The sequence below is a fragment of the Epinephelus fuscoguttatus genome, linkage group LG15 (assembly GCF_011397635.1).
Source record: "Epinephelus fuscoguttatus linkage group LG15, E.fuscoguttatus.final_Chr_v1".
Lineage (NCBI taxonomy): Eukaryota > Metazoa > Chordata > Actinopteri > Perciformes > Serranidae > Epinephelus > Epinephelus fuscoguttatus.
This window is the reverse complement of record NC_064766.1, coordinates 3,930,610-3,956,603: the sequence shown is the minus strand read 5'-3', so window position 1 is coordinate 3,956,603 and position 25,994 is coordinate 3,930,610. Positions and strand designations below refer to the sequence as shown.

Below are 25,994 nucleotides of genomic sequence, written 5' to 3'. Positions count from 1 at the left end.
AGCAAACCAGCTATATGTTTTATTTAATGTTAATGTTCAAGTTTAAAGTTTGTTTATTTAACCCTGTTATCAGTAAACGGGTCAGTTTCTCATACCAACTGTTGTGGATCATTCTAACTAACCTGATTAAGTTGTTCTTGTTAGAGTAATATCGCTTGATCAAACCTTTTCTAACATGACTGACAACAAAATAAGTGAATATGTATAATATGCGCTTAGATCGGATCGGTATCGGCCAAAACTCAAGGCTGTAATATTGATATTGGATCGGAAGTGAAAAAGCTGGATCGGGACATCCCTAATGAGCTACGAACTCCCGCTGATTAACTGAACATGTATCGATCTTTTTTATGAAGTAAAGATCATGTAGTCCCCAGATGTCGGAGTGGAAATCAGTTTCTGAGAGACTTTTTCTGATTCATCTTACAGCCTATACGTCATGAACACAAGGAGGATAAAGGACCCCACCCACAGTTCCACATTATCCACTCTCTAATGCAATGGACGACATGACAGCTCTCCAAAAGTGAAGCCAAACATCTGGATTCCCCCCGGTGGCTGGCTGCAGTACAGGTCAAAATCAATACAGCATGGTACTGCGATATTTTGCATGGTGATATTGTATCGATACAAGGACACCAAGTATCGATCTTTTATTTAAACATTATTCATCACACATCAGGACATATGTGACCAAAAGATACTTGGTCAAATCTGTCCCTGACCACCTTGGCAAGTGGTTTTAGTGACTGGATCACATCGTGTCTTGGTGGTGGTTTACACCTGTATTGAGATCCACTTGGGATCACCCAAGATGCATGTTATTGTTTCTTGAGTGATGTGATCCAGGTGTAACCAGGCTCAAAGAAGCTCTATGCCATTTTCCTGGAATTCACCAAAACACAATGTGTGTATCACTGAAGTCTAACGAACTTTAGAGAGCATTTCTTTCTCAAAAAACATTTCTAAAGCCTAGCTTGTTTTATGAATTCCTGCATTGTTTATATCCAAATTAACTAGCTGCAGTCCTCTTCTTTGTCTCTTCTTGTTAGCGTGTTGCTACATATCTTGGCCTGTTTTGTTGGAAGCCATGTAATCACTGTTTTAAGTTTAGTCAATTTTGCTCAAATTAAACAATAGAATTTGTGATCCTGAAATAAAGGAAAGACTGATAAACTTAGCAAAATCAATAAACTCAAACCCTATTTAAATTTAGTTGAACTACCACTGGGTATCAGCCACATGTACTCAAACTCTTCTACCTCCTGTATGTAGTTAAACACCTCCCCAACACTTAGCTCAGCGTAGCACTTCACAAAACTGCACAGCACAGCACAACACAACAGCAAGCCATCAAGACAAAAACAGTGAAGAAAAGGCAAGATCACTGGTAGAGAGGCAGGAAGGGAAGCACTACTAAATTAAAAATGAGATCTACAAACAGGAAAGGATGTCGTTCTTCATGGGTTCATGTCATTACCTAGCATTCAGAGAGTAAGGCTGCTACTGGCTCTGCACTTACTTCTCTCTTCAACTCAAAAGGAGGAAAGAGGAGGTAGAGGAGAAGGAAGAGGGAGGCTCTCCAAACCAAGAGGAAGTAAAGGAGGTGGAGGTGGGTTGGTGGGTGGCAGGGGGTTGGGTGGATAAGAAGCGTGGGGGTGAGTTGGGTGAGTGGAGGAAAGGCAGGAGGAAAGGAGTAGTGGAGAAAAGGGAGGAGGTGGCAGTGGGGTTCTTGGGAAATCAGAGTAATAGACTGGTGGTAGGAAGCAATGTTCCCTCTAAGGCTGGGGACACACTGCAACATGTTTATACTACCTGACTCTAAATACATACGGATGATTTAATCTATTAACATTAGACCTGTGTAGGGTATAAATTAGCCATAGTTAGGGGGATGCTAAGAGGGTTAGCTTATTGAATTATCACACTGTTTAACATACTGCAAGTTGTTTTCAGTCCAGCACCCCAACCCCAAATCTGTGTGGCCATTATGCAATTTATAGGAGATTAGTCAAGCACTAAAGATCCAAATCATTGAGTATGACTGCTATTTTATGACAATATTAGTTGAGTTTTCTTTTATTTTTGCATCAGTGCAATGATATTCCTTGATTTGTCAGGTATCTACTTCATGTGCCAGTCTGGTTGCTTTACTTGAAAACAGATTCTCAGTTGAACTTCCACAAAATATGCTCTGACTGTAGACTCTATACCTGGAACTCACCCCTGGTTTCAGCTAATAAGAGTATGGTAGGTGGTCCCAAAGACCAGCTGATAGCTTCGTTGCCAATGAGCTCTCATCCCAACTCATCAGATATTGCTGCTTTAGCAGTGCCAGTCACTTATTACGCGCTAGGTATCCTGCGTTTGTTTTTGATGTTGCCAGACACTGTGTCAAATTCCGCCTGTTACATACATTGTGTTTCTTCTTAATACACTTCTGTTTTTACAGAAGTTTCTGCATACATTCTTTTTCAAAATAAAATTACAGTGTCAGTAAACACAGCATATTTACGTTTATTTCGTTGTGCAACAAAAGCATGTGGTTAAGTTTAGGAAATAAAAAATCATGGTTTGGCTCAGGCTCTCTGTATTAACTGACGCCGCCTATCTGTGTATCATATGCAAGTGCTGTCTGTCCGACTGGCGGTATACCTCCAAAGATTCTGTCCGGATGTGTTACAAACTGAGGCCACCTGATGGTGTAGCATTCCATTGGAGGCTTTTGGCCTCAGTGTCTGATGCCGAAATCACTGACCAAACAGTAGTGTTTGATGACTTTGGAATAAGAAAGGTACTGTTGATACCTGCTTTTGACCAGCAAATTTTAACCCCACAGTTTTGGCTGGTGTTTGGAAGATTTTTGTTACAAAAAACTTTCTAACACCTCTCTCGTTTTAAAGTAAACTGCCAGAAGTAAGTTTTTCTATCTAAAAATTAGAAGACATTAACTGAGGCAGAGGGCAGCATTTATGGTCTGCATTTACTGTGTAAACTCTGTCTTCATTGTTTTGCTTAGATTTGTGCATTGTCTTGGTGCTAGTTCCTGACAGATGGCAGGTCTAATTCTATGTACCCAATATTAAAGGAATCAAAATTAGAAATTAGAATCAAGAACTCAAAGAACAAGTCGCAGAATCAAAAAACATGTATGACAACTACTGAAAATAAAAACAACAAAAGAAGAGTGCCAGAGTGCTGAAGCTTCCCAAATCTGCAGGTCTGTCTCCATACTGGAGGTCCAATGAAAAATGATACTTAGCTGACTAGCCAGCAGGCTAATTAAAAACCAACTTGTCAAATAAAATAGTGCTGGAGCCTGAGCCAAGTTCCCAACCGATGATGTCACCATCTGCTATTGACTTTTTTGTCTGTCTCCAACTCTGTTATTTTGTCTTTTAACTTCCTGTCTGCAGCAGAGGTGGAAATGTGTTGCATTGTGTAGACTGACATCTGCTGCTCCTACATTTGATCAAATATCTGAGCAGTTTAACATCAAAACATACAGCATGAAGGGCTAAAGAGCTGGAACAACATGAAAGACTTTCTTCTACAGCAGTCTGACAAACATCAACTGATATTTACATAGCGGCAGAGAGTAGATTAGGTCTCCTGCACAGCTCTGAGATTAACATAAGTTTTAGAAAGTTTAGTGGAAAGAGTTGTTTTAATTCATATTGGTAAATCCAGACTAACAGTGTTAAAAAAGATCTTGTTTAGTGATTGTGAAGAATGCAGGTCAAGGTCTGCTTTTTACCAGTAAACTTGAGGTTCCATACAGTTTTGGGCTCGGTTACTCTTTTAACACATCATCTAACAATAAGCTGATTAGAGCTGAAATGACTAGGTGATTCATTGATTAGTAGATCATCAACAACAACAACAACAACAACAAAAAATGCTATCTAAACAGTTGATTTCTTCAGTTGGTTTCTTCAGATTTTTTCAGTACTTATTGTGGTTCTTATCTTATGTAATTGTAAAATTGAATTTCTTTGGGATTTGGACTGTTGGTTGGACAAAACAAAACATCTGATGACATCATCTTGGGCCTCAGGAAATTGTAAAAGGCAATTTTTTCAAGGTGTTCTGGCATTTTATATACCAAAGGATCAATTAATCATAGGTCTGGGTGATTAATCAGATTTTATTTTCAACTATGATTCTGCATTCCTTCATTTTATTAAAACAGGATAATCAAGATAAAACGTGAGAACTGCACCAATGTTGCTCCCGGTTTGTCTTTTATTTTGTAAATCAGGCACACCCCTTCCAAACGGATGTGCTCGGCCCCTCCCCCCAAAGTCTAAACAGAACTTTCAGCGCAAGTTGAAAACAGCAAGGAATGACTCATCATCTCTCTGGTTGTTTTGAAACTTCAGTGGTAGATCTTATAAGAAGATGGCAGAAAGTGATCAAGGAGAAAGGTAAAACAAACCCTGTAGTGTGGGAACACCTTGGTTTTCCCTATCTGTCAGTTGATGATCCTTGTTAAGATTAAATAATGCCTAATACCCTCATATTACAAGTTTAAGTGTGTCCCCAGCCCCAGTGATATTCAGTCATGGTTTCCAGCCATATAAATCAGCAGTTGTCATTCCAGCCAAACACTGAAGCAATGCAGGGACTTTGTTAGATAAGACCCCTGACTTGGATGGGTTGTCATATAAAGCTGCATTTATTAAAATTGCTGATGTAGAAAAGAATAAAATGCATGCTGTAAGCTGCCTTGACTGTAGCCCTCAACCCTGCAAACCTTCTTTTGATTAGGCAGCCATGAGGAGGTGCACTCTGATAGAAGTTTAAATCTAAAACACTAAGGATCCACACTGCAGACCTATCCTTTTCTTATGGTTGCAGGACCCCAACTGTGTCATGATATCCAGAAATACACATACATTACTGAAGATATTTAACTACTGAACAAACTTCAATGATTTCTGTGATGATTTCTCTATATTTACAGCTGACACTCTCAGACCACTATAAGCTAACTATACTGACCATTAAACAGTATAATATACTTATTCTTGTCTCTTTGCCAAAAGTATCTAGCCTTTCACTTTGGGCTCCATTACATTCCACCAAATGTTGGTGTCAGTGTCCTCTATGTTTAGCTCTCAACATAACTCTATGAGTGTTATCTCTAGATGAGGAGGTATTGAGTTTTCCCAAAGTCTCTCAATGCCACAAGTGTTACAGTTCTCTAGATGTCCTGCTGCCGATCCCAGAATACATTGAAAGACACAGTACAAATCTTTGCTCTCTCTGCTCACTGACTGGAAAGGACATCACAACATCTCCAACAGGCCTTTTATTAACTTCATCACAGCAGGTTGAACCTAGCTTTAGCTAATGAAATAACATTTGAGATGTGTTTTAAATTCCTCTCTAGTTCAGTAAGTAGAATTACAATACACTGTTTTTATTAGACATGGTTATCTTTGTCAGTATCCTATATTCAATGATGCATCACATTTTATCTTCTGTGTTCATTAAAGGTGTAAATATTTAATGTATCCTCAGAATGGTTCGTATGATGTCCTACAAAATGCAGACACAACACTTCATATGATATCTTACAAATAAGCACCCCATGAATGACGTTACGTCCTTCATATACAGTTATATAACTAACGTAAAGTTACGAAGGTTAGGTTTAGGCAAGTAAAGTTACTGAGGTTAGGTTTAGGAAAAGAAACACGATGAGGACATAACTTACAATAACTCAAAGTTCACTCAGAGATCACACTTCCAAACATGCGTCTCCAGGGGAAAGTTCGCGTTTCTGGGACCTATCCACCATCCTCCCTGCCCCATTACAAGAATCCTCGGGAGTGTTTCCTTGTTTACTCCCATCAGGACACTGGTCCCGTGATCGCAGCCTTCCAAAACACATGGGTTATAAATGAGTTTGGGTACATTACTGTTTATAGGAAGGGGAATAGGAAATGGGAAAGGAAATGTGACACACCCACTGAAATTGTCACGGTTCGCACTTCAGGTCAAGGAAAACCTGCCATTTTTGGTTCCAACTCAAAACCAACTTTTTCAGGTTCTGAACCAATTTTATTTTTGGTTGAAATGCTTTGAACAGTTCAAGATTAGGTGCAGGAACCGGAGCTGAACCAAATCCATGATGGTGGAATAGGGGTATAAGAGGATACCTCATGACTATTTTGTGTGTGTAAATCTTCTAATATCAGAGTTCCCTAGAGCTAGATGAGTGAATATATATATTCTTCATATTCACCAACCCATGCCCATTGTGAATACTTTTTCTTTATACTAATTCAATGGTCAGATTACAGATTGTTTTCACTGTACATTACAGATCATTCTGGGAACTTTCAAAGACGCAATCATCCAGTTTCCTGAAATGATTTTGGCATTGTGATAACCTAAAACTTTAACAGGTCATTCCTGCTTATCTAGTACTTCATTCCAGTATTGTTTGCCCTTCTCACATTGAAGCTACTCCTTAGCAAAGTCAGAGAGTTGTAGTGTTTGGTAGGAATGAAAACTGACATCTCACAAGACTGGAAAGCACTGACTTAAAGGAAACATTGAGGAAAGTAAGTCGTGGAGAAAAGGGAGGCAACAGAGGGGAGAAGAGTGAATCGACTGGTTTTGGATGGGAGTCGGGGAGGAATTAGTTACCTGTAAGAAATGGCAAGAGCGCTCCTGCTGCTGACTGCCCTTAGATTTGACTAGAGCTCTATCTAGGTTTAGGTTACCGGATCCTGCGCTGGCTCGTAGCTGGTTGTGGCTGCTGTTGTTGGTGTAGACCTCTCGGGCCCTGCTCACCGTTAGGCTTGATGACCATGCCCCTTTCTTCACAATGGGCCCGTCCACAAGACCCATTGGCATCAAGGGGCCACTTCCTCCAACGATACCGCCACCGCTGTTATTGCTGCTACCACTAACTGGCACACATGCCGACGACGCTGCATACTTCACATCGTTGTTGCTCCGGGAGGCTTTGAGTGCAGAATGGTGGTGTGTGTGGCCATGGTGTGCGTGGGTGTGTGTGTGCTCGTTTAGTGTGCCATAAGGGTCCATCATGAAGTAATGCTGGGACTGCGAGGAGGAGAGACTGGGGAGGGGAGTCTGGGGGAACTTGTCGTGGTTGTTGCTGGGGTACCGGCCCATTGTCATGGCGATGGGCGAGGGGGAAATGGAGGGTGAGGGTGAGGGTGGAGGTTGGTGGTGGTGAGGGTGGTAGAGACACAGCTCCCGTTCCAGGTTGTCATCTGAGCTCCAATATCCAGAGCCTGGAGCAGATGCTGAGCCGTGGAGCTGGTGGTGGTGGTGGTGGTGGCTTCGATGCTTGGGCTCCGCTGATCGACAGCGCTCGCGGCTCTTGCTGCGCTTCCGGTGGCGCACTCCCACCAGTGGAGTTTCACCTTCTGGGCTGGCCCTTGAACCACCACCACCACCTCCTCCACCACCACCACCACCATTAACGCTCCCATTATTGGCCCCCTTGGAGGACTGTGTGTGATGTGGCCCCTCCAATGAATGTGACTTGGTGAAAAGTTTCTGGACCGAATGGACCAGGTGGCGAATTCTCCCTGGGCTGTCACTGTTGTTGTTGTTGGCCCCCATCCCCCCACTGTGGGCCAGTACTCCTCGTTTGTACTGCAGTGTATGGTAGCCATCTCTGGAAAATGACGGCTGACGCTCAAACGGGTCCGCAAAGTTTGCTGGTACCCGGGTGGGCGTTTTACCTCCATAGCCTCCTCCACCTCCTCCTCCTCCTCCCCCTCCTCCTCCTACATATGGTACCATGGCCATACACTCATCCTTTACCTCAGGATGGTGAGATGAGGAGGTGGAGTGGCACCTCCTTGGGAAGGTTCCATATGGTACGATGCTGTTGCTGTCAGAGGGGTACGGGGAACGCTGAGCATTGTAGTAGGACAGCTCAGCTGGATGCGGCATGGGAATGGGCACAGGCATGTCATTCTGACTGATCAAATATGGCTTGCGGTCAACATGGTGACCCAGTAGATCATATGATGGTTCATAGGAGACCACGTGATGGTGACTCCGACTACTGGACAGGCCTTTCATGACAGGGGGAAGGATGGGTGGATGGAAAGAGGAATGGTATGGATGAGAGATGCCAGGCAGGCCTGTGACCAGAGAAGGGCTGCAGAAGACTGTCCCTGAGAGGAGAGCTGCAGACTCTGGAAGACAAGAAGAGAGAGGAGCAATAAGACAAACAGTTAATACAAGGCAACAAGGTAAACAAAAAACAAGTCATACTATGGCAGTGATATGGGACATAATTAAATGTATCAAGACACAACCCTCTGGGTTTAATTGAGTCATATTAGTCTTGCCGTCCTTCAGATTTTGATGATCTTTTTTGATTTCATAGTGAAAAGCATTCAAACATTACAATCACAATCACATTCACCCATTCACACACAATTACACACATAGGCCCAGGCTACCATACAAGGTGAAGCCTGCTACTCAGTTTTGAAGGCACTCACACACCAATGGTACAGTCTTCAGGAGCAATTTGGGGTCCAGTATCTTGCCCAAGGATACTTCGACATGCAGATTGGAGGAGCCGGAGATCGAACTGCCGATCTTCTTATTAGTGGACAACCAGCCCCTCCCCCTGAGCCACAACTTGAGGCGACGCAAAAGTCAGCCTTTGTCACCGATAGTCCTTCAATGTTGGTTTGGTGTGTCTGGGCCTTTAACTGATCACTTTATTTTGATTTCAGATTCATTCAAGCATCCATCAAGCAATCTACTCTACTGGAGGAATAATAGTGCATATCCCAGAATACACTGGGTGAGGGGGAGGTAGACCCTTAACAGGTTGTCAGTCTATCACATAGACAGAGTAACTTATTCACATTCACACTTTCTGGCATTTAGCATGTCCATTTCACATGTTTTGGGGCTGTTGGAGGCAACCAGATCAACCCCAGCAAACCCACACAGACATGTGGAGAACACACAAACTACAAACAGGAAGGCTTGGCAATTTGAGCCCAGAATTTGCTTGCTATGCTGTAAGAGTGGTACCCCTGAGTCATCCTATTTCTGTTCCGAATTAAATTTTTTTTTTTTGTTCCAGATGATGTTACCAAAAGAAAAGAAAAAAAATGCACAGTTAGTGTGTGGTGTAAGTTGGCAAGCTAAGATTGGCTTTTGGAATGGACACAGCTGAACAACCTGTACAACTTGGAAACACTCTTTCTTCTTTTTTTTGCCAGATAAAATTGAAGCCCTTGCAACAGCTTGGTGTGTTCAAGAACAGGGCTGATGTTTGACAAATACTTATGAACTTTATGCAACTTTAATTCCAAAGCTCCAAATTCCCAGGTGACATATTCTTTGGAGCTTTTGATTGTGAGGGTCTGCTGTCCTCACCAGTTCAACTTCTTTAAAAACTTTTTAATGCAAATGCTCATATTTACTTAAGCTAATTTCAGCACACAACACAGACAGAAAAACAAGTCTTTTATTAGTATTCAAAACCTACAGCAAGGCACTCCCGTCAGCAGGGGCAAACTGGCCATCTGGCATACCAGGTAATTTCCTGGTGGGCTGATGTGCCTTTTGGGCCGACTCTGTCTGACCAGCCAATAGTGCAGGTAGTCCAGCCCATTTCTATAATTTCTTAATTGACAGTGGGCTGGCCCGATAACACTTTTGCTTTCCAATAAACCCGCCCTTTCACACAGGAATCTAGTGTTCACTTCCCATATGAATGTAGAGCCAAATCATGATGTTTATTCTAAATCTAACCACGGGCTTTTGTTGACGTCACAGTGTTGGTTGCAGTGTCTGGGAACATCAACAGCAGACGCAGGAGGATATCTAGCACTTAATATGTTGACACAAAAGGCCACTGACAGGCGATGGGTGACAATTTTGGATAAGAAAGTGTTGGAATGTCATATACAGAACCTTTATGCAGCAAGAACAATGCTTCGGAATGTAGTCTTGTAGTGTATTGTTGCACTAAACAGTCGATGACACACAACAGTAAATGGCTTCCTTTTTTCACAAGTATTGTAGAGCATCATTGTTTCTATTGGCTGATTATGCACATCCACATGCTCAGAGTTGAAGCTAACTGGAGATGGAACAAGAAATTCATGCTTGGATTTGTCTGTTGTTTGAGCTGAATGGAAGATATCATTTGTAGGGCGAAAATGTAATGTGACCATCAATTCAAGTCCCACACACAAAGGCTTTGAGTGGCTTAGCTGGTAACCAAAGAACAAGCTGGGGCTTAGGGCAACACCAAACCTCTTAATCACTGGAGCAAAGTTAAAAAAGGGGTGGTTGATTAAAGAACCAGAAACAATAATACTAAACATAAACACAGGCAGCTGAGGGATGATAAGTATTGGAAGTGGATGTCCTTCTCCAGTTTAAAGCCTGTCTTTTTCATTTTCTCTCAGTGTACTAAGAAAGTCCATCCAGTCAGCATGCACTTAATAGTGCAGGTAACAGTACTGTAAGAAGTGCCCCCTCTCCCATCTTATATAACTGTGAGTTAACATCTCAGGCGGCTATGGGAAAATGCTCCAGGGTTCAGACTGCTCGCAAGGCAGCTTTATTACAGATGAACAGCCATGCAGGGCCATGGTGTGATGTGAATGCTGCATGCATGGCTGTGTGTGTACTTGCACTCCTGCATTTGTGGTGGAGTCGTGAGATGTTGTGTGTGTGTGTGTGTGTGTGTGTGTGTGTGTGTGTGTGTGTGTGAGAGAGAGAGAGAGAGAGAGAGAGAGAGAGAGAGAGAGAGAGAGAGAGAGAGAGTGTGTGTGTCTGTGTGAGTTTCCTCTGTCCTACTTGGCCCATGACACAACTGCTTAACACAACCTGACAGCCCCACTGGTAGAGGGGCCTCTAACAAGCTACAGTAACTCCCAGTGAGCTGGGATAAGCCACCCACACACACACACACACACACACATACAGATATCAGTAGATCCCCCCTTTCCTCCCCCCTCTCTTTCTTCCATATTTTATTCAGAACAAATCTTACAGATATCATACAAACCAACATTTTTGTCTGTTTGTTTTTAGCCATGCCTGTGGTGTAGTATTCTTTGACCAGGAAAAGTGACGTACTTAAATCTCTGCTGGTTGCTTGACTATATATATATATATATATATATATATATATATATTACATTATAACGTGAAAAGTTTATTTCATGTTATAACCTGATAATTTATATAGTAACAACATGAAAAGTTTCACATTTTAACAATATAGTTTCATGTTATCCCTGTTTTGGGCCATGTTGATGCCTGTTCATTGCAAATAGCCAAGTCTCAAATCACAACCTGAGTATATGGGTGCATCCCCTCCCAGGACCAAATCTTGTATTATGATGTGGAACTTTTAATGTCTTGACAATATAAATTATCATGTTTTAATGTAAAACTTTTCCCGTTCTCACAATATAAATTATCACGTTACAATGTGAAACTTTTCACGTTTTTACAATAAAAGTTATCACGATTTAACATGAAACTATATTGTTACAAAGTGAAAATATATTTTTATAACGTGAAAAACTTCTTGTTCGAACAATAAACTTTTCACGTTACAATGTAATACTGATCCATTATTTTTTTTCGTGATGTGGCAGCAATACGCTTCCGTAAATACAAATAGTCCAGTACACAAAATCCTGTAAAACCACAACATACCATTTGTAAACTTCACATTTTTTCCAGATTAATCATGCATATTGTTCATATTCTTTCCATTCATGATATGGTCCTGGTAATTTTTCACCCAGCTCAAAAATCCCCTCATAACAAATGTGTGTACCAGATTTTGAGCTACAGATTTTGAATGTATAAATATGTGTTCTGAAATTAATAAATAGGTCATTCATTTTTAATGAACCCTTCAAGCTCTGCAATAGAATTGCTTACTGTGATATACTTTCTTGGAGTATTTTCAAATGCTTCATATACCTAAAACCTGTACAACTTAAGCTAAAAAGTTATGTAAATTAATAAACCACAATAATTGATAAAAGTACTGAAATTGTGTCATTTACAAATAAAATCTTCACAAAACATATTTGATCCAAAAAAAATTTAATTTAGAAACATGAACAAATTATTTCTTAACACTCTGTAAGTTATTTGAAGTATGTACATTATTCATTTTCTGAGATATGCTCATTTCTATGAGCAGAGTGCAAAGGCATTTATTATTTCCGCTGGCGCTGCTGTGCATTTTTTCGCACAGTTTTGTACCACACAAAAAGCACAGTGACGTCATTAAGAACACAGGGCCAAATTCACAAAAGGATTGCGTGGCTTTTGTAGCCGCTAAACCGGTAAAAATGGAGCAAACAGATACCGTCTAATTCACAAAGCACGCACAGAGGGTGAAATGCTCCACTAACTGCAATGATTGATGCGTTGAACAGGTGACAGTCTGCGGTCGTTCTCAAAACACACTTCTGTCACGCACTTCAAAAGCAACTTTCAATAATTTATTTTACGAAACGGTTGAAACAAACATGAACAAAAACGGTTCCATAATTCATATTAAATTCAAAAGATAACGAAAAAACAGCTACAAGTGAGAGGAAATAGTGATAAAGTGGTCAAACTTGGTCAAATCCACAGCCTCAACCCATCCGACACTGTTAGACCGACTCACCAGCAGACATCGCTACATACAGTATTCAGTACTTTGCCAAACAAAGTGTGCCATTGTTCTGCCACGGTGTTCTTGGTGCAAAGCCAGCATTTATACTTTGCCATGTGGCTAATTGCAATCAGGGGCAAATCAGGGGCAACCTGCACTCAGCTGCCAAACTTTGTGGGTGTGTTTGCGCTGGTATATCATTAGTGCAATATCCTTTGTGAATAGGACGTTAAGACGGAGCAAACTGCGGGTGCAAGTGAAGTGCAATTCAAGGTGCTATCAGCGGCCGCAGTTCATTCTTTGTGAATTCGGCCCACAATGTGATGACATAGAAGACAGAAGCTTTAGCGTTCTGCTGCAAAAGAGTGACTTTAGATCTACTTAAACAGAATCGTGCAAACAGCAAATCCCCCATGGTTGTCCGCCATTTTTAAAGGGATAATGTTTCAGAGAGTAGGGAGAGTGTATTTTTTTTATTTACACTGCTCGTTTGTGGACAAATAAGATCTATCCCACAATATCATGGCCTATTTTACCTGAGACATGAAATCATAACCGCCATAGTGAAACTGAAAATGGCAAGAACATTCTGGAGCTGTGGGGATTATTATATAACCATTTAAAGGAACAGTATGCAAGATTTAGGGGGATTTAGTGGCATCTAGTGGTGAGGATTGCAGATTGCAACCAGCTAAAACTTGTTTCTGCTTAGAATTCCTTCAGTGTTCATTGTTCTTGACCACAGAGGTCTCTTCCTCTTCAAAACAAACGGACCAGATGATTAAAATGTAAAAACACTTAATAAAGCAGTTTCACATTACAAATCAGTGTTTCTCCTATGCTCGTCATAGATGGGCCACTAGCCCAGAAACTGCAAATGTGTGCTCACCTATTTTCTCTGATATTTTTAGATCGAGACATTCAAGAGTTTTTTTTTTACAGAAGTTGAATTATCCGAGATCTCTTCCTCTCCAAAACAATTAGACCCTGTGATTTAAACAAATCAAATCAAAGACTAAAGCAGTTTTACATAAAAAAAAAAAAAAAGTGACCATAAATCAAAAACTAACATTTATTGAATTTGACCCACACTGGTGGATCTAAAATCCTAAAATCCATTTTAATAGATTTGGCTCAAATTTGATCAGTGGGCGGAGAGTAACTAGGCACATTTACTCAAGTACTGTACAATTTTGAAATACTTGTACTTTACTTTAGTATTTCCATTAAATATATATTATTATAGGTTAAGGTACCCAGCAATATATAAAGTAATTAAAAATAGCTCCATATTTACCAGCTATAACATTAAAGTAATGAACACCTAGGAGGTACTGATACTAACCCTTGTGAACTGATATGTAACGAAATAATGGATGGTAAAAATTGTATGTTTCCATTCAAGTGTGTAGAGGATAGAGATGTTAAGATATTGTTGAAGTCTCTTCCGGAATATGGCAGTGCAGGCACTGATAATCTAGACAATAAGGTATTAAGTATTGCTGCTGATTACATTTCGGGTCCTATAAGTCACATTGTGAATACATGTCTGTTATGTGGGGTATATCCTAGACTGTGGAAGGAGGGAAAAATCATTCCATTACTCAAAGATAACAAGTTACCTTTTAGTGGGCCTAATAACAGACCTATAAGTATTCTTCCTGCACTTAATAAGGTTATGGAAAGGATCATCCATGTTCAGGTCCAAGATTACTTTAACAATAACAACTTGATTACCAAATATCAACATGCATACAGAAAAGGATACTCGACTTGTACAGCTCTTATACAAATGACTGATGATTGGGTGAGGGGGATTGCTGACTCTAAAATAGCAGGAGCAGTTATGTTAGATTTCAGTGCCACATTTGATGTCATTGATCATGACATTTTAATTGACAAGCTAAAGTGTTACGGTTTTAGCCACACTGCAATTACCTTGATGAAGAGTTATCTTTGCTCTAGAACTCAGAAGGTTTTTTATAACGGTGCTTCGTCAGATTACAGTAGTTTAATATGCGGTATACCCCAAAGAAGTTGTCTGGGACCACTCCTGTTCTCAGTTTTTATGAATGATCGGCCCCTAGCTGTGAATAATGCAGGTATAACAATGTATGCAGACGATTCTACTGTGTATTATGCAGCAACTACATGTCAAGAATTAAATCAAGTTCTGTCTCGTGAGTTAAATATCATACATGACTGGATTAAAACAAACAAATTAGTCCTAAATATATCCAAATGTAAAGGTACTGTTTTTGGGTCACGATATAAATTGATTTCTAAGCCTAAACTGGAGCTGTCCATATCTGGAGAACCCATAAAACAAGTGGACAAAGCCAAATTGCTGGGCCTAGTCCTTGATAGTCATCTATCATGGACTGAGCATAATCAATTCAGTTGTCAGTAAAATGAGCTGAGGCATTGCAGTTACAAGAAAGTGCTCTCCTTATGTACAATCACACATGCTGGGTCAAGTGTCCAAATCATTAATTTTCAGCCACTTGGACTATTGTTCAATAGTATGGTCATCTGCATCCAAAACTAATCTTGCAAAATTACAAGTCTCACAAAATAGGGCTGCTAGACTTGTTCTGGGCTGCTCAATAAGAACTAGCACTGAAAAGTTGCATTCTAGCCTCTCTTGGCTCACCATTGAGCAAAGAATTTTTTTTAACTATGGCCACATTTTTTAGCTGCATTATTAACTTAAAAAATCCAGTATTTTTATTTGAGCAAATAATTTATTGCAATAACACACATAAACACAACACTAGATTTGCCAGTAATGGTCATATTGTGGTTCCAAGTCTAAGGACTAACTCATCGCAAAAAACTGTTATTTACAGAGCCATAACATACTGGAATAGTTTACATTTCAAAATCCGGCTAATTAAAAATAAATTATCCTTTAAAAAGGACATGCAGAGGTATCTGCTGGCCTGTAGATGAATGTGAAAAGTAGAAGGTATGCTCTGTGCGTGTTTACAATATTGTGTGTTTCTACAAGTTGTGCTATTTTTTCTCTGTCTTTTCTGACTTTTAAATATATATATATATATATTCAATATATTGATTATTTAGTATTCTACTTTAATGTATGTGCCTACAGTGTACCCAGTTTTGAAGTGAAATGACTGAATGTAATTCCTTTTTTTTCTTCTTCTTCTTTACTTTATTTTTTTCTGTTTAACTTTGATATAAACATAAGCTTTGTATTTTATAATGTAAATTGATGAAATTGTATGTTTTATATGTAATGTAGTGTAATATATTGTATGTAAGGTGTGGACCCCAGAAAGACTAGCTGATTGCCAAGGCATTCAGCTAATGCGGATCCTTAAAATAAACATAAACATGAACACATTAATAACATAATTATACTCCACTAATAACATATATATATATATATATATATATATATATATATATATATTTGAATGCAAAACTTTAACTTGTAGCAGAGTATTTCTATACAGTGTTATTGCTACTTTTACAAGAATACGGTCTGAGTGTTTCTTTCACCACATACATTACATACATTAGTAGGGTTGTGAGCTCCACATCTGGTGAAAACATGGTTCCATTAAAATCCATTTTTAAAAGTTTGCCTTACTGTTTTTTGTAGCAGAGTATGTGAATTCTTGAGCTATAGCCAAAAATATGTTTTGTGTGGTCACAGTGACCTTTACCTTTTACAACCAAGTTCTAATCAGTTCTTCCTTTTGTCCAAGTGGTCGTTTGTGCCAAATTTGAAACAATTCCTTCCAGGTGTGCCTGAGATTTTGCATTCCTGAGAATGAGAAGGATGTGAGGTTACAGTCACCTTGACCCTCGACCACCAAAATCTAATCAGTTCATCATTGAGTTTAAGTGGATGTTTGTGCCAAATTCGAGGAAATTCTGTCAAGGTGTTCTTAAGATATAGAATTCACAAGAATGAGGCCAGACAACCAGAAAACTTAATGTCATAAAATTTAAAGACATACTGCATTATTGTACAAATGGCCATTCAACATAGGAAGTACTTTTACTTTTGGTACTTTAAGTATATTTTGATGCCAGACTAGCCTAAATGTAGAAAAATGTGCAGCCCCTTTACAAAAGTATAACATTTCTTAAATATTATAATACTTTAGGAATTGTCATCTTATTTCAGGCAAAAAGAACGACATTTATGGTGTTTTTACTGCTGTCAAATGTCAACATGAGTCAAATTTGACCTAAACATTAGTAAGGGTTGAACAAACAAGATACAAGATGTACATTTTTGAGCTCAGTGAAGTTCTGAATTGTATTTTCTCACAGTTTAACTCTCCCGTTCTATTTCCAGTATTTGTTTTCATCCTGACCATTACCAATGTTCATTACTGAATAAATGTTATTCTTGGACCACAATGTTACCCTATTTTCAAATATGCTGCAATTGCAATGCACATGTACAAACAAATACAAATATTAAATTGTCATTGGAATTGTCATTAAACATATTCCAGGTTTTTGCAGAAGTGCAGAATATCAACATTACTGTCTAACAATGATGTATGAATTCCTTTGGTAAATATTACATCACCCAGCAAATTTGCCTTTCCACTATGAATTTCTTAGGGTGCTGTTGCACCTGGCATTTTTAGTTCAGGTAAAGCAAACTTGGTTATGCCCTTCATTTGGGCTGGTGGTGAAGGCTCTGGTACAGTTCATTTGAGGTGTGAAAGTAAACGGACTGTCTGCAGGATTGTTTTGGATAGAAAACATGAAATTTGAGCATAATTTCTATTAGATCCATGAGTTGGTTGTAAACTGCTGAACAAGTGATATTATAATTGATTTCTATGAGTGATGCATGTATATGTTAATCATAATCATGGTAACAGTTTTGCACGTCAGCAAGTGAGTGTGGGGCTTTTCCCTGATGATGCAGAAAGTCACAAGCTATGTTTCGATCCAAAAGTGATTTGAATCATTAGGAAATGCGTATTAAAAGAAATACGAATCCTGTGTGTTTCCACTAAATGTACGGACTTTGGTGAAAACTATGAACTCGCACGACTTTTCCACAGAACCGGAAACAAAACAAGTCTCGCATTCTTCTTCTTCTACGTTTTCTGGTGGTTGGCAACCAGCTTTTAAATGCATTACCGCCTTCCTGACCCGGAGTGTGGATATCACCATGGAGAGAGGTGCGCTACGTCAGACTTAATTTGAACATAACTGTTTCCATCCCCCGTTCTGCGAATCAACATTTTTTGGAATCAACCAAAACCCGGCTAAAGCAAACGTATTTTAGTTTGTGCAAATCAGATTTTAATTCAAATTTTGGTGTTTGCATCATAATTTTCTGATGCGATACTTCTAGATGTGCATCTAAACAGGCTGATGGAAACATGGCGACAGTCTGTTGTGCTTGTATCTTCTCTGTACTTGGCAGTTTGAGAAGTTCATTAAAAAGTGTGTGACATATGGAGCCCACAGTAATACCTGGCCTTAGACAGTTACAAACATGGAAGTACAGCAGCATTTATATCATTGTTACCAACAAGATCAGTACTCACTACTACATGTTCTCTTTTCATAGATAATGAATAGTGTAAATGGACATCATTAGTTTCTCCTCTTTTAATTAATGTTTCCCCATTTAAAACACCCCTGAATTAAACACAGTATGTATGTTCCATTGACATTTATGGGTAGGAAGTCCTGAATAACTCTGTCTCACTGGCAATACATTGTACTCACAACACTGTGTCTAAAAATAAAACGCAACTGAATCAAGGGAGGAAGTGATTCACTTCAAATGATGTGTTAGTGAAGTCAGACATTACTGTACAAGGACCCAAATAACAGGGGCTTAAATAAACAACACTTGTTTCCGTACTAGTAGGAGAATGCATCTGATTACATCAGAAATTACTCAATAAAAGAACCTTGGCAAATATAAAGTCTGAGTAACTAGAGAAGAGTCACTGAGAATGGAAGTATTCCCACTTCTTAAGAGGGACTTATAGAAAAGGTGAGCTGTGGGTACATGTTCCCCTTGACTTTGATGGTACATCAGCACAGTACATCTGAGTAAGTTTCCTGCAGGATACTGTTAAGTGAGAGTGACATGTGGTATAGCTTTCCCCAAGGCATTGAAAATAAAAGAAAGAAAAAAATGTAATTTAATCAAAATAAATTATAAACAGGTGTTCCAAAACACAAAATGAAAGTCAAATGAGTCTACTCTTTTTATCAAATTTAATCTTTACACATGTGTCTCTGTAGAAAATCCAGCTGGACTACAGTTACCTTTTTTAAAGCTGGGAGCAGGCCTTAATAATACTGACGCCTGCAAAGGCTAGACACTGCACACAGAAATTATTTCCATCAGCATGCATGAACATGATTATTTTTGACCTGACAGTTAGAGAGGAGTGCATATTAAACAGCTGATTAAATACAGAGGACAACACACTGAACAACAGGAAGACTATTATAAGGCTTGTGGTGCTGAGCAATCCCTCCACATCTGGTGAAAACATGGACTCTATTAAAATCAACTTTAAAAAAGTTTGCCTCGCTGATTTTTTGTTGCAGAGCGTAATAATTCTTTAAACACGACCAAAAACGTTTTATTGTGAGGTCACAGTGACCTTGACCTTTGACGACCAAATTCTAATCAGCAAAATTTGAAATAATTCCCTCCAAGCATTCCTGAAATATCACACTTACAAGAATGAAAGGAGCTCAAGTTCACAGTCACCTTCACCTTTGACCACCAAAGTCTAATCGGTTCATTCTTGAATCCAAGTGGACATTTGTGCCAAATTCGAGGAAATTCCCTCAAGGCATTTCTGAGATTTTGCATTTACTGGAGTGGGGTGGACGGACAATCCAAAAACATGATGCAATTAAATTGCTTTAAAGAGATACTGCCGCAGTGTTTTTATCTGAATAAGATATAAAATGAGAAGGTGGATATCAATCTCATGTCCGTGTAAAAAGTTCTGTTTACAACATATAGAGCATTAATATAGCAGCAAACAACTGTTGTTATGTAAAGGTATGTACATGATCCTTCACTGACTTCTCACCAAGAATAGGTCATGACACGCAACTCCCCATAAAACCGCAAGCTTGCTCTTGGCATTCTTGAGGTAATTTATTCAATTTTTTTTTTATTGATTTATCTTTTTTAAATTTGGCACAAACATTCCCCTGGACTCAAGGACGATCTGATTAGATTTTGGTTGGTCAAATGTCAAAAGTCAAGGTCACCATGACCTTGCATCCATCTTATTCTAGTGAACTTGCTATTTCAAGAACAGCTTCAGAGAATTTCTTAAAATTTGGCACAAACATTCACTTTGAGACAAGGAAAAACTGATTACAATTTAGTGGTCAAAGGACAAAGTCACAGTGACCTGTTTTTGGCCATAACTCAGGAAGTCATATGCTAATTTTGACATTACACACAAATGTCTAACATGCTATAAAGATGAAGTGATGACATTTTATATCCAAACTGTCAAAGGTCAACTTCACTGTTGCATCATTATGTTCTGCAAAAACACTTTACTGGTCAGTATTCAACGTCATATCTCAGGAACAGAAAGGGAGACATTTGGTCACTGAATTGGTGACACTAATCTTTGGTGCCCATCTTAAAACTGTGCTGATTGTATAGACCTTCTGTGCTGTCAGGGGTGTGTGACGCTTTCACATTTTCACGGACATGGATGTAAAATGTTACTTCAACTCGATGGGTTTGCAGAGGCATAAAACTGTGGTAATTGTAGTTTGTTTTTGTGCTGAATAACTCCTTTTACTCCTTTTTGGTAGCAATTGGATCATTAGTCAAATGACAACACACTCCATGAGTTTATCTATCAACTGTCAGCACAAACTGGCCCAGACTAGAACTAGCTTGGTCCAACCGAATCTGAGCTACAATTTTATCCAATGATCAGAATGTGTATCTGCTCCTTCAGTTGTGAACAAAACTACTTAAGTTTATTTGGAGAGAGGATCGTGTCATGAGAGAGAAACTACCAGAAAGAGCTAAAGGAATAAGACAACCAAGGCTACTCATCAGAACAGGACCAGACAGTCAACTGGTGTCATCAAAAGCTGATTGTTATCTTAGTAATGGTAGGCTAGGATTTGCTCATCTGTTCTACAGAGATCTCGAGAAAGAGCAAGAACACTACATTCTCTGAACTGGAGATTAGGTATTTATACAACTGACACTTGAATGTAAATTTCTAGGAGGAGAGGCGAAATAAAAGAAGTTGAATGAGAAGAGGAGGAGAGGAACTGAGGTAAAGCAGCGGACGGAAACAAAGTGTACAAGATTATATAGAAGAGCTAAAAAGCAGATGAGAGATTGACAGCTGAACCCCACCCCAACCCGTCTTTCCCACCACCTCCTGCTGCATTTTTCAAAGAGCCATATGTGCCAGGCAGGCTGGGTTGTTGCTGTGTGTGTAGGCGGAAGGAGAAATGAAAATAGGGCTGAGATCAAGTTATTTTGGGCTAAATGGAAGCTGGCGAACAAAAAGCCTTTGAGTCACCCTCTGAGGGTGGATACCAGCACCGAAGGCAGACAGAATTCTCGTTTAATGTAGCCAGATGGGCATTTACTTCCATACTGCAGCACACATTCCTTACATCAGTCTGGTTACTATAAAACATTTCTCAGTTGATTTTGCAGAAAAGTAACCACAACCAAGGAATATATGTGGATACCACAAAATAAAATGACACAAAGAGCATTTTAGCTATACTACCCACTATCATAGAGATAACCACTGCCAGTGTGTTTATTAAGAGGTCATGCAATTAAAAGTAAATTACCACCCATTTGAAAGTCGACTACTGATGCTGTGTTAATGTGCTAGTGAGAAGCTGTGAAATCTGAGAAAGAGGAGCTGGCTGCTGAACAGTGTTGAGCTCTGCTGTGAGAAAAATTAAACCCACAAGACAAGAAAGAAATTGGCTAAAATCTAAAAACTAAATTCAACATCTGATTTCAACAACAGCAGCAGCTACATTGTGGTTTAATTCATCAGTGTATTATGGTAGCCCGTTCAATGCATCTACACAACAGTACTTTAAGTTCCAATGACCTTGAAACACCTCTACTTTTATCCAAATGAAAGAAAAAAATGACAAGAAGCTGCATTACCACACACACTTGCACACAGAGCCCTGACAAGAACGCATCTCTGTGTGATTCAGGCTATAATAATTGAGCAAGATGTGGCTTAATGGCAGGTATAATAGTCTGTAGTCATTGACTACACCTAGAGGACTGCTATTGTCAACCAGTCACTGTTCAGACATCACTGTGCACACAAAGGAAAATCAATACAAAATGGGACAACTGGCAAAACCACTAAAAAGAGCAGAGGGGAACCCTAACATAATATATTGATTCTCTCTCTCTTTTATTTAATGATCTTTTCTCAAAACTTACCTCAATGCCTTTTGTTGCCTTGTGTTTCAGTGCTTGTCATTAAAGGGTTAGTTCCAAAACAGCTGAGCTGCAGAATAATACACAGTGCGGCAGTGGTGACACAGTAATATGGAGTTTTATGGTTGACTAAATGTAGTGCCAAACAAAAGGGCTGTCTGATGGCAAGGTAAAATGGTGAAAAATCCTTGATATAGTGACCACTTAGACTAATTGAATTTTTTAGGTGGTCCTCTTTTAAGGCGGCTAAAATACGTTGAGATAGCAACCCCTGTCTACAGCAATGTATTGCTGAGCTTCCCTGGTGGGGCTCCCACCTGCTTTTCCAATCTGGGGGTGCGACAATCATTATCTACAATCATTATCTACTTCTTCTACCTTCTTCTTCTACCCACTTAACTTTAGTGATCATCAAGTCTCTTCTGTAATGGAATTAACATCATATTACACATGCATACTCTTATTGTGATGGTCTAGCAGCAGATGGAGACATGAAATACAGTACTTTTCAATGTATGTAATATGCATTCACTGTGCAAAAATAAGAAAAAGCACGTTGGCCGATTCTGTTCATTTCAAAGCTAATATCGGCTGATACCAATGACGTGCAGATATTATCATGTGTTCCAACTGTCATATTTAACTGACATCAACAACGATAGCAAAGCAAATGCAAAAATTAAGCCTCATGCAAGAAACAAAACATGAACAATTTTTTTCTTATTTGTGTACATGTTCATGATTTGTTTTTAATTTTATCTGTACCCACTGATTTTTGGGATTCACCCATGTTTTCTTATTTTTGCTCTTCTTTTAGACAAGGAAAAATTCTATGAGTGGTCGAGCACACTCTTACCAAGTAAAGAAAAAAAACATCTTGTTTTTGTAGTCCACAAACTGTTGTCCAATGCAAAAAAACCATGAGTTTTACATTTGAGGAACATTTTTTAAAGGGCCAGTGTGTAAAATGGGTTGAAAACAGTGACATCAGTGGCCAAATTCTAGATTGCAAGGCTCACTCGCAGACACGAGTTTTTCAGGAGTAGGTCTATCTAGCAACGAGGTGAATATTTATTTAGAAATCTAAACCATGTTACGATATTGTAATGAATCACTCACGAGCAGGAGACCAGAGTAGCGTTCGGGAAAAAGGCCCGTTTATTTGAGCACTCCAACTCCGGTAACACTCCAGGGGGTAAAAGACTCCGTCCCAAACTCTGACTCTTCTAGCGTAACACACACACTTCATACACACATACTCACTTACAGTACCTAGCGGGTACCCCCTCCCCTCTCTGCTCCACCAATCTCCAGCCTGCACACTGACTGACAGCGTAGCCTGTAAACACAGCTCAGCTGTTTATTTAGCCTAGCAATACCTCCGGACTATAGTAGCTGCAATGAATGACTGTGAACACGATTTTGAAGAGTTTCTTGTAGCGGACACAGACCCAGAGCCATACCTGTTTGAGCCGGAGCACACAGATGAGGAACTCCATGTGTTTGATGCTGAGCGGGCGAGAAGAGAGGCTAATGCACAGAATGGGACTCGGTGCTACTGCTACCATCGTTGGAGAGATATATCATCAGGAGGAAAAGCGCCGCAGAGAGTGCATCACAAGGAGTGAAGTTGCGTCTTCTTTTCCTTGCAGATGACGGTTCGGGTTCATTCTCTCCTGTTGCGTGGTAAGTGTGGTCCATTCACAAACTTTATAACTAAAACAACTTTTCACTACTCTCTATCGACAAACTACTAACACTCTCTGCTGTTTCCTCCTCCTTCTTCCTTCCCTCCGCTGTCTTCGTTGGTTTATTTATACATGCAAAACGTGTTCTCTGGCTGGCTGGATTGTCCACTCGGGCTGCCTTACATACATGGCGGCGCAAGATGGTGACCTCTCTAAAGCAAGGCCCTTGCTATATATATATATATATATATATATATATATATATATATATATATATATATATATAAAAGCATAATTATAAGGCTACAAAAACCAAACAAATTTTATTTTATAGCGATTATACATTTCTATAAACATATTAATGGGTAGAATATTCAGATTCAGATTCAGATTTGACAATAAACCATGCCAAATATTACACACTGGCCCTTTAAAAATGCATGAATATCATATAGTCAAACTTAGATTATGTTTAAGAGTAATTATAATGATTGGATTTTTAAATTTCAGGGCTAAAGAAACGGGACTTTACTTGGTCCATTGATCTCAGTTACTGTAATTTCACACACTGTGCATCCCTCTGCTGACCAGTGAGGGACCACTAAAGACCACTACACTTCAGAGGGACATATTGTACTTTTTACTCCACTATTGTTGTTTTATAACTTTAGCTACTAGTTACCTTACAGATTAAGATGTTTATACACAAACCATATGAATACATACAAGTGCAGCTGAAATGGTTAGTCGATCGATTAAAAAAATAATTGGTAACTATTTTTATAATAATGTAAGTTATTTTTTATGCAAAAAACATTTCATGGTTCCAGCTTCTAAAATATGAGGGCTTGCTGCTTTTCTTTCTAATTATTGTTATATTTTTTTTTAATTAATAAATTGATTTAAACTTTGCTGAATGAGCTTAGGGGCGGCATGGTGCTGTGGTGGTTAGCACTGTCGCCTCACAGCAAGAGGGTTCTGGGTTCGATCTCAGGTGTGGGAGCCCTTCTGTGCGGAGTTTGCATGTTCTCCCCGTGTCATCGTGGGTTCTCTCCGGGCACTCCGGCTTCCTCCCACAGTCCAAAGACATGCAGATTGGGGATTAGGATAATTGATAACTCTAAATTGTCCGTAGGTGTGAATGGTTGTTTGTCTCTATGTGTCAGCCCTGCAATAGTCTGGCGACCTGTCCAGGGTGTACCCTGCCTCTCGCCTGATGTCAGCTGGGATAGGCTCCAGCCCCCCCGCGACCCTCAAGAGGATGAAGCGGTTAGAAGATGAATGAATGAATGAATGACCTTACTTGTAACAAAGTATTTTACAGTGTGGTATTAGTATGTTACTACTAGTAGTACTTTAGGATCTGTATACTTCTTCCATCACTGCTGCTGACACAGTAAATTGTTTGTCATGATTGATTTTCCTTTAGCGGCAGTACTGACAGTCTAGAAAATCACATTTACTTTGTTAAAATTTAATTAACAGTAAAAGTGAGTGAGTCAGTTTCACTATGCTTAAGTTCTTCTTCTTCTTCCAGCATTTCTTTAGTGTCATCTCTCCAATTCTTGGCATTTGCCAGAGTCTGTGCACATGGCACATCACCTGCCCTTTGTTTAGGGGGTGTGACCTATGCTAATAGGTGACCTGTGATCAAGTGGGAATCATCATTTAGCACACCTGTGGTAAAAGCCGATTTGGATGGTTAAAAACATTTGGTACATTTAGAGTTGACCTCTTTTGTTTTTTCTCTTAGCAGAAAATTAGGTGAAAATATAAGAGAAATTTAGGAGAATGTTGCTGCATGAAGCCCAATGACTAATAAGACTGGGTCTGTAGTGTCAATACAGTTATCAAAGAAGAACAGCCACATGTGTCTTTACTGTGGTCTTTACAGAATCTTCCATTTGCACTGGTCCAATCCACCATGCTTGATGTAGCCATCCTGATGTGAGTTTGTTAAAAAATAACTCTGCTTAAAGATAACTGGCAAACACATCTCCTCCCTCTTCCTTCAGATAACTTGCTGATAATCATTCATTAATGAAAAATATCATAAACTCACTGAAGAGAGAAAACTAAGATTCACTTGGATGAAATCACTCACAACTTACAAATACAATATTAATGACAGAGAAATATTATAGGAGTATTTAGGATTATTTATTGACATTATAGCAATGTTAGAAAC

The 25,994-nt window shown here is 39.3% G+C and overlaps 1 protein-coding gene across 4 annotated transcripts in view; it reads right to left on the bottom strand.

The window, feature by feature from the left end:
• LOC125902782 (disks large-associated protein 1-like) overlaps window positions 1–25,994 on the bottom strand; it is a 211,755-nt gene that overhangs the window by 103,301 nt on the left and 82,460 nt on the right. For 2 of the 4 annotated variants that reach the window (XM_049599372.1, XM_049599373.1), the window contains exon 3: window positions 6,808–8,192. In XM_049599372.1, the coding sequence (XP_049455329.1) occupies window positions 6,808–8,076 (1,269 nt within the window). In that variant the 5' untranslated portion in view covers window positions 8,077–8,192. Of the gene's footprint in view, window positions 1–6,660; window positions 8,193–25,994 lie in introns of all 4 variants that reach the window. The other 2 variants (XM_049599376.1, XM_049599374.1) reach the window with 2 other exon arrangements.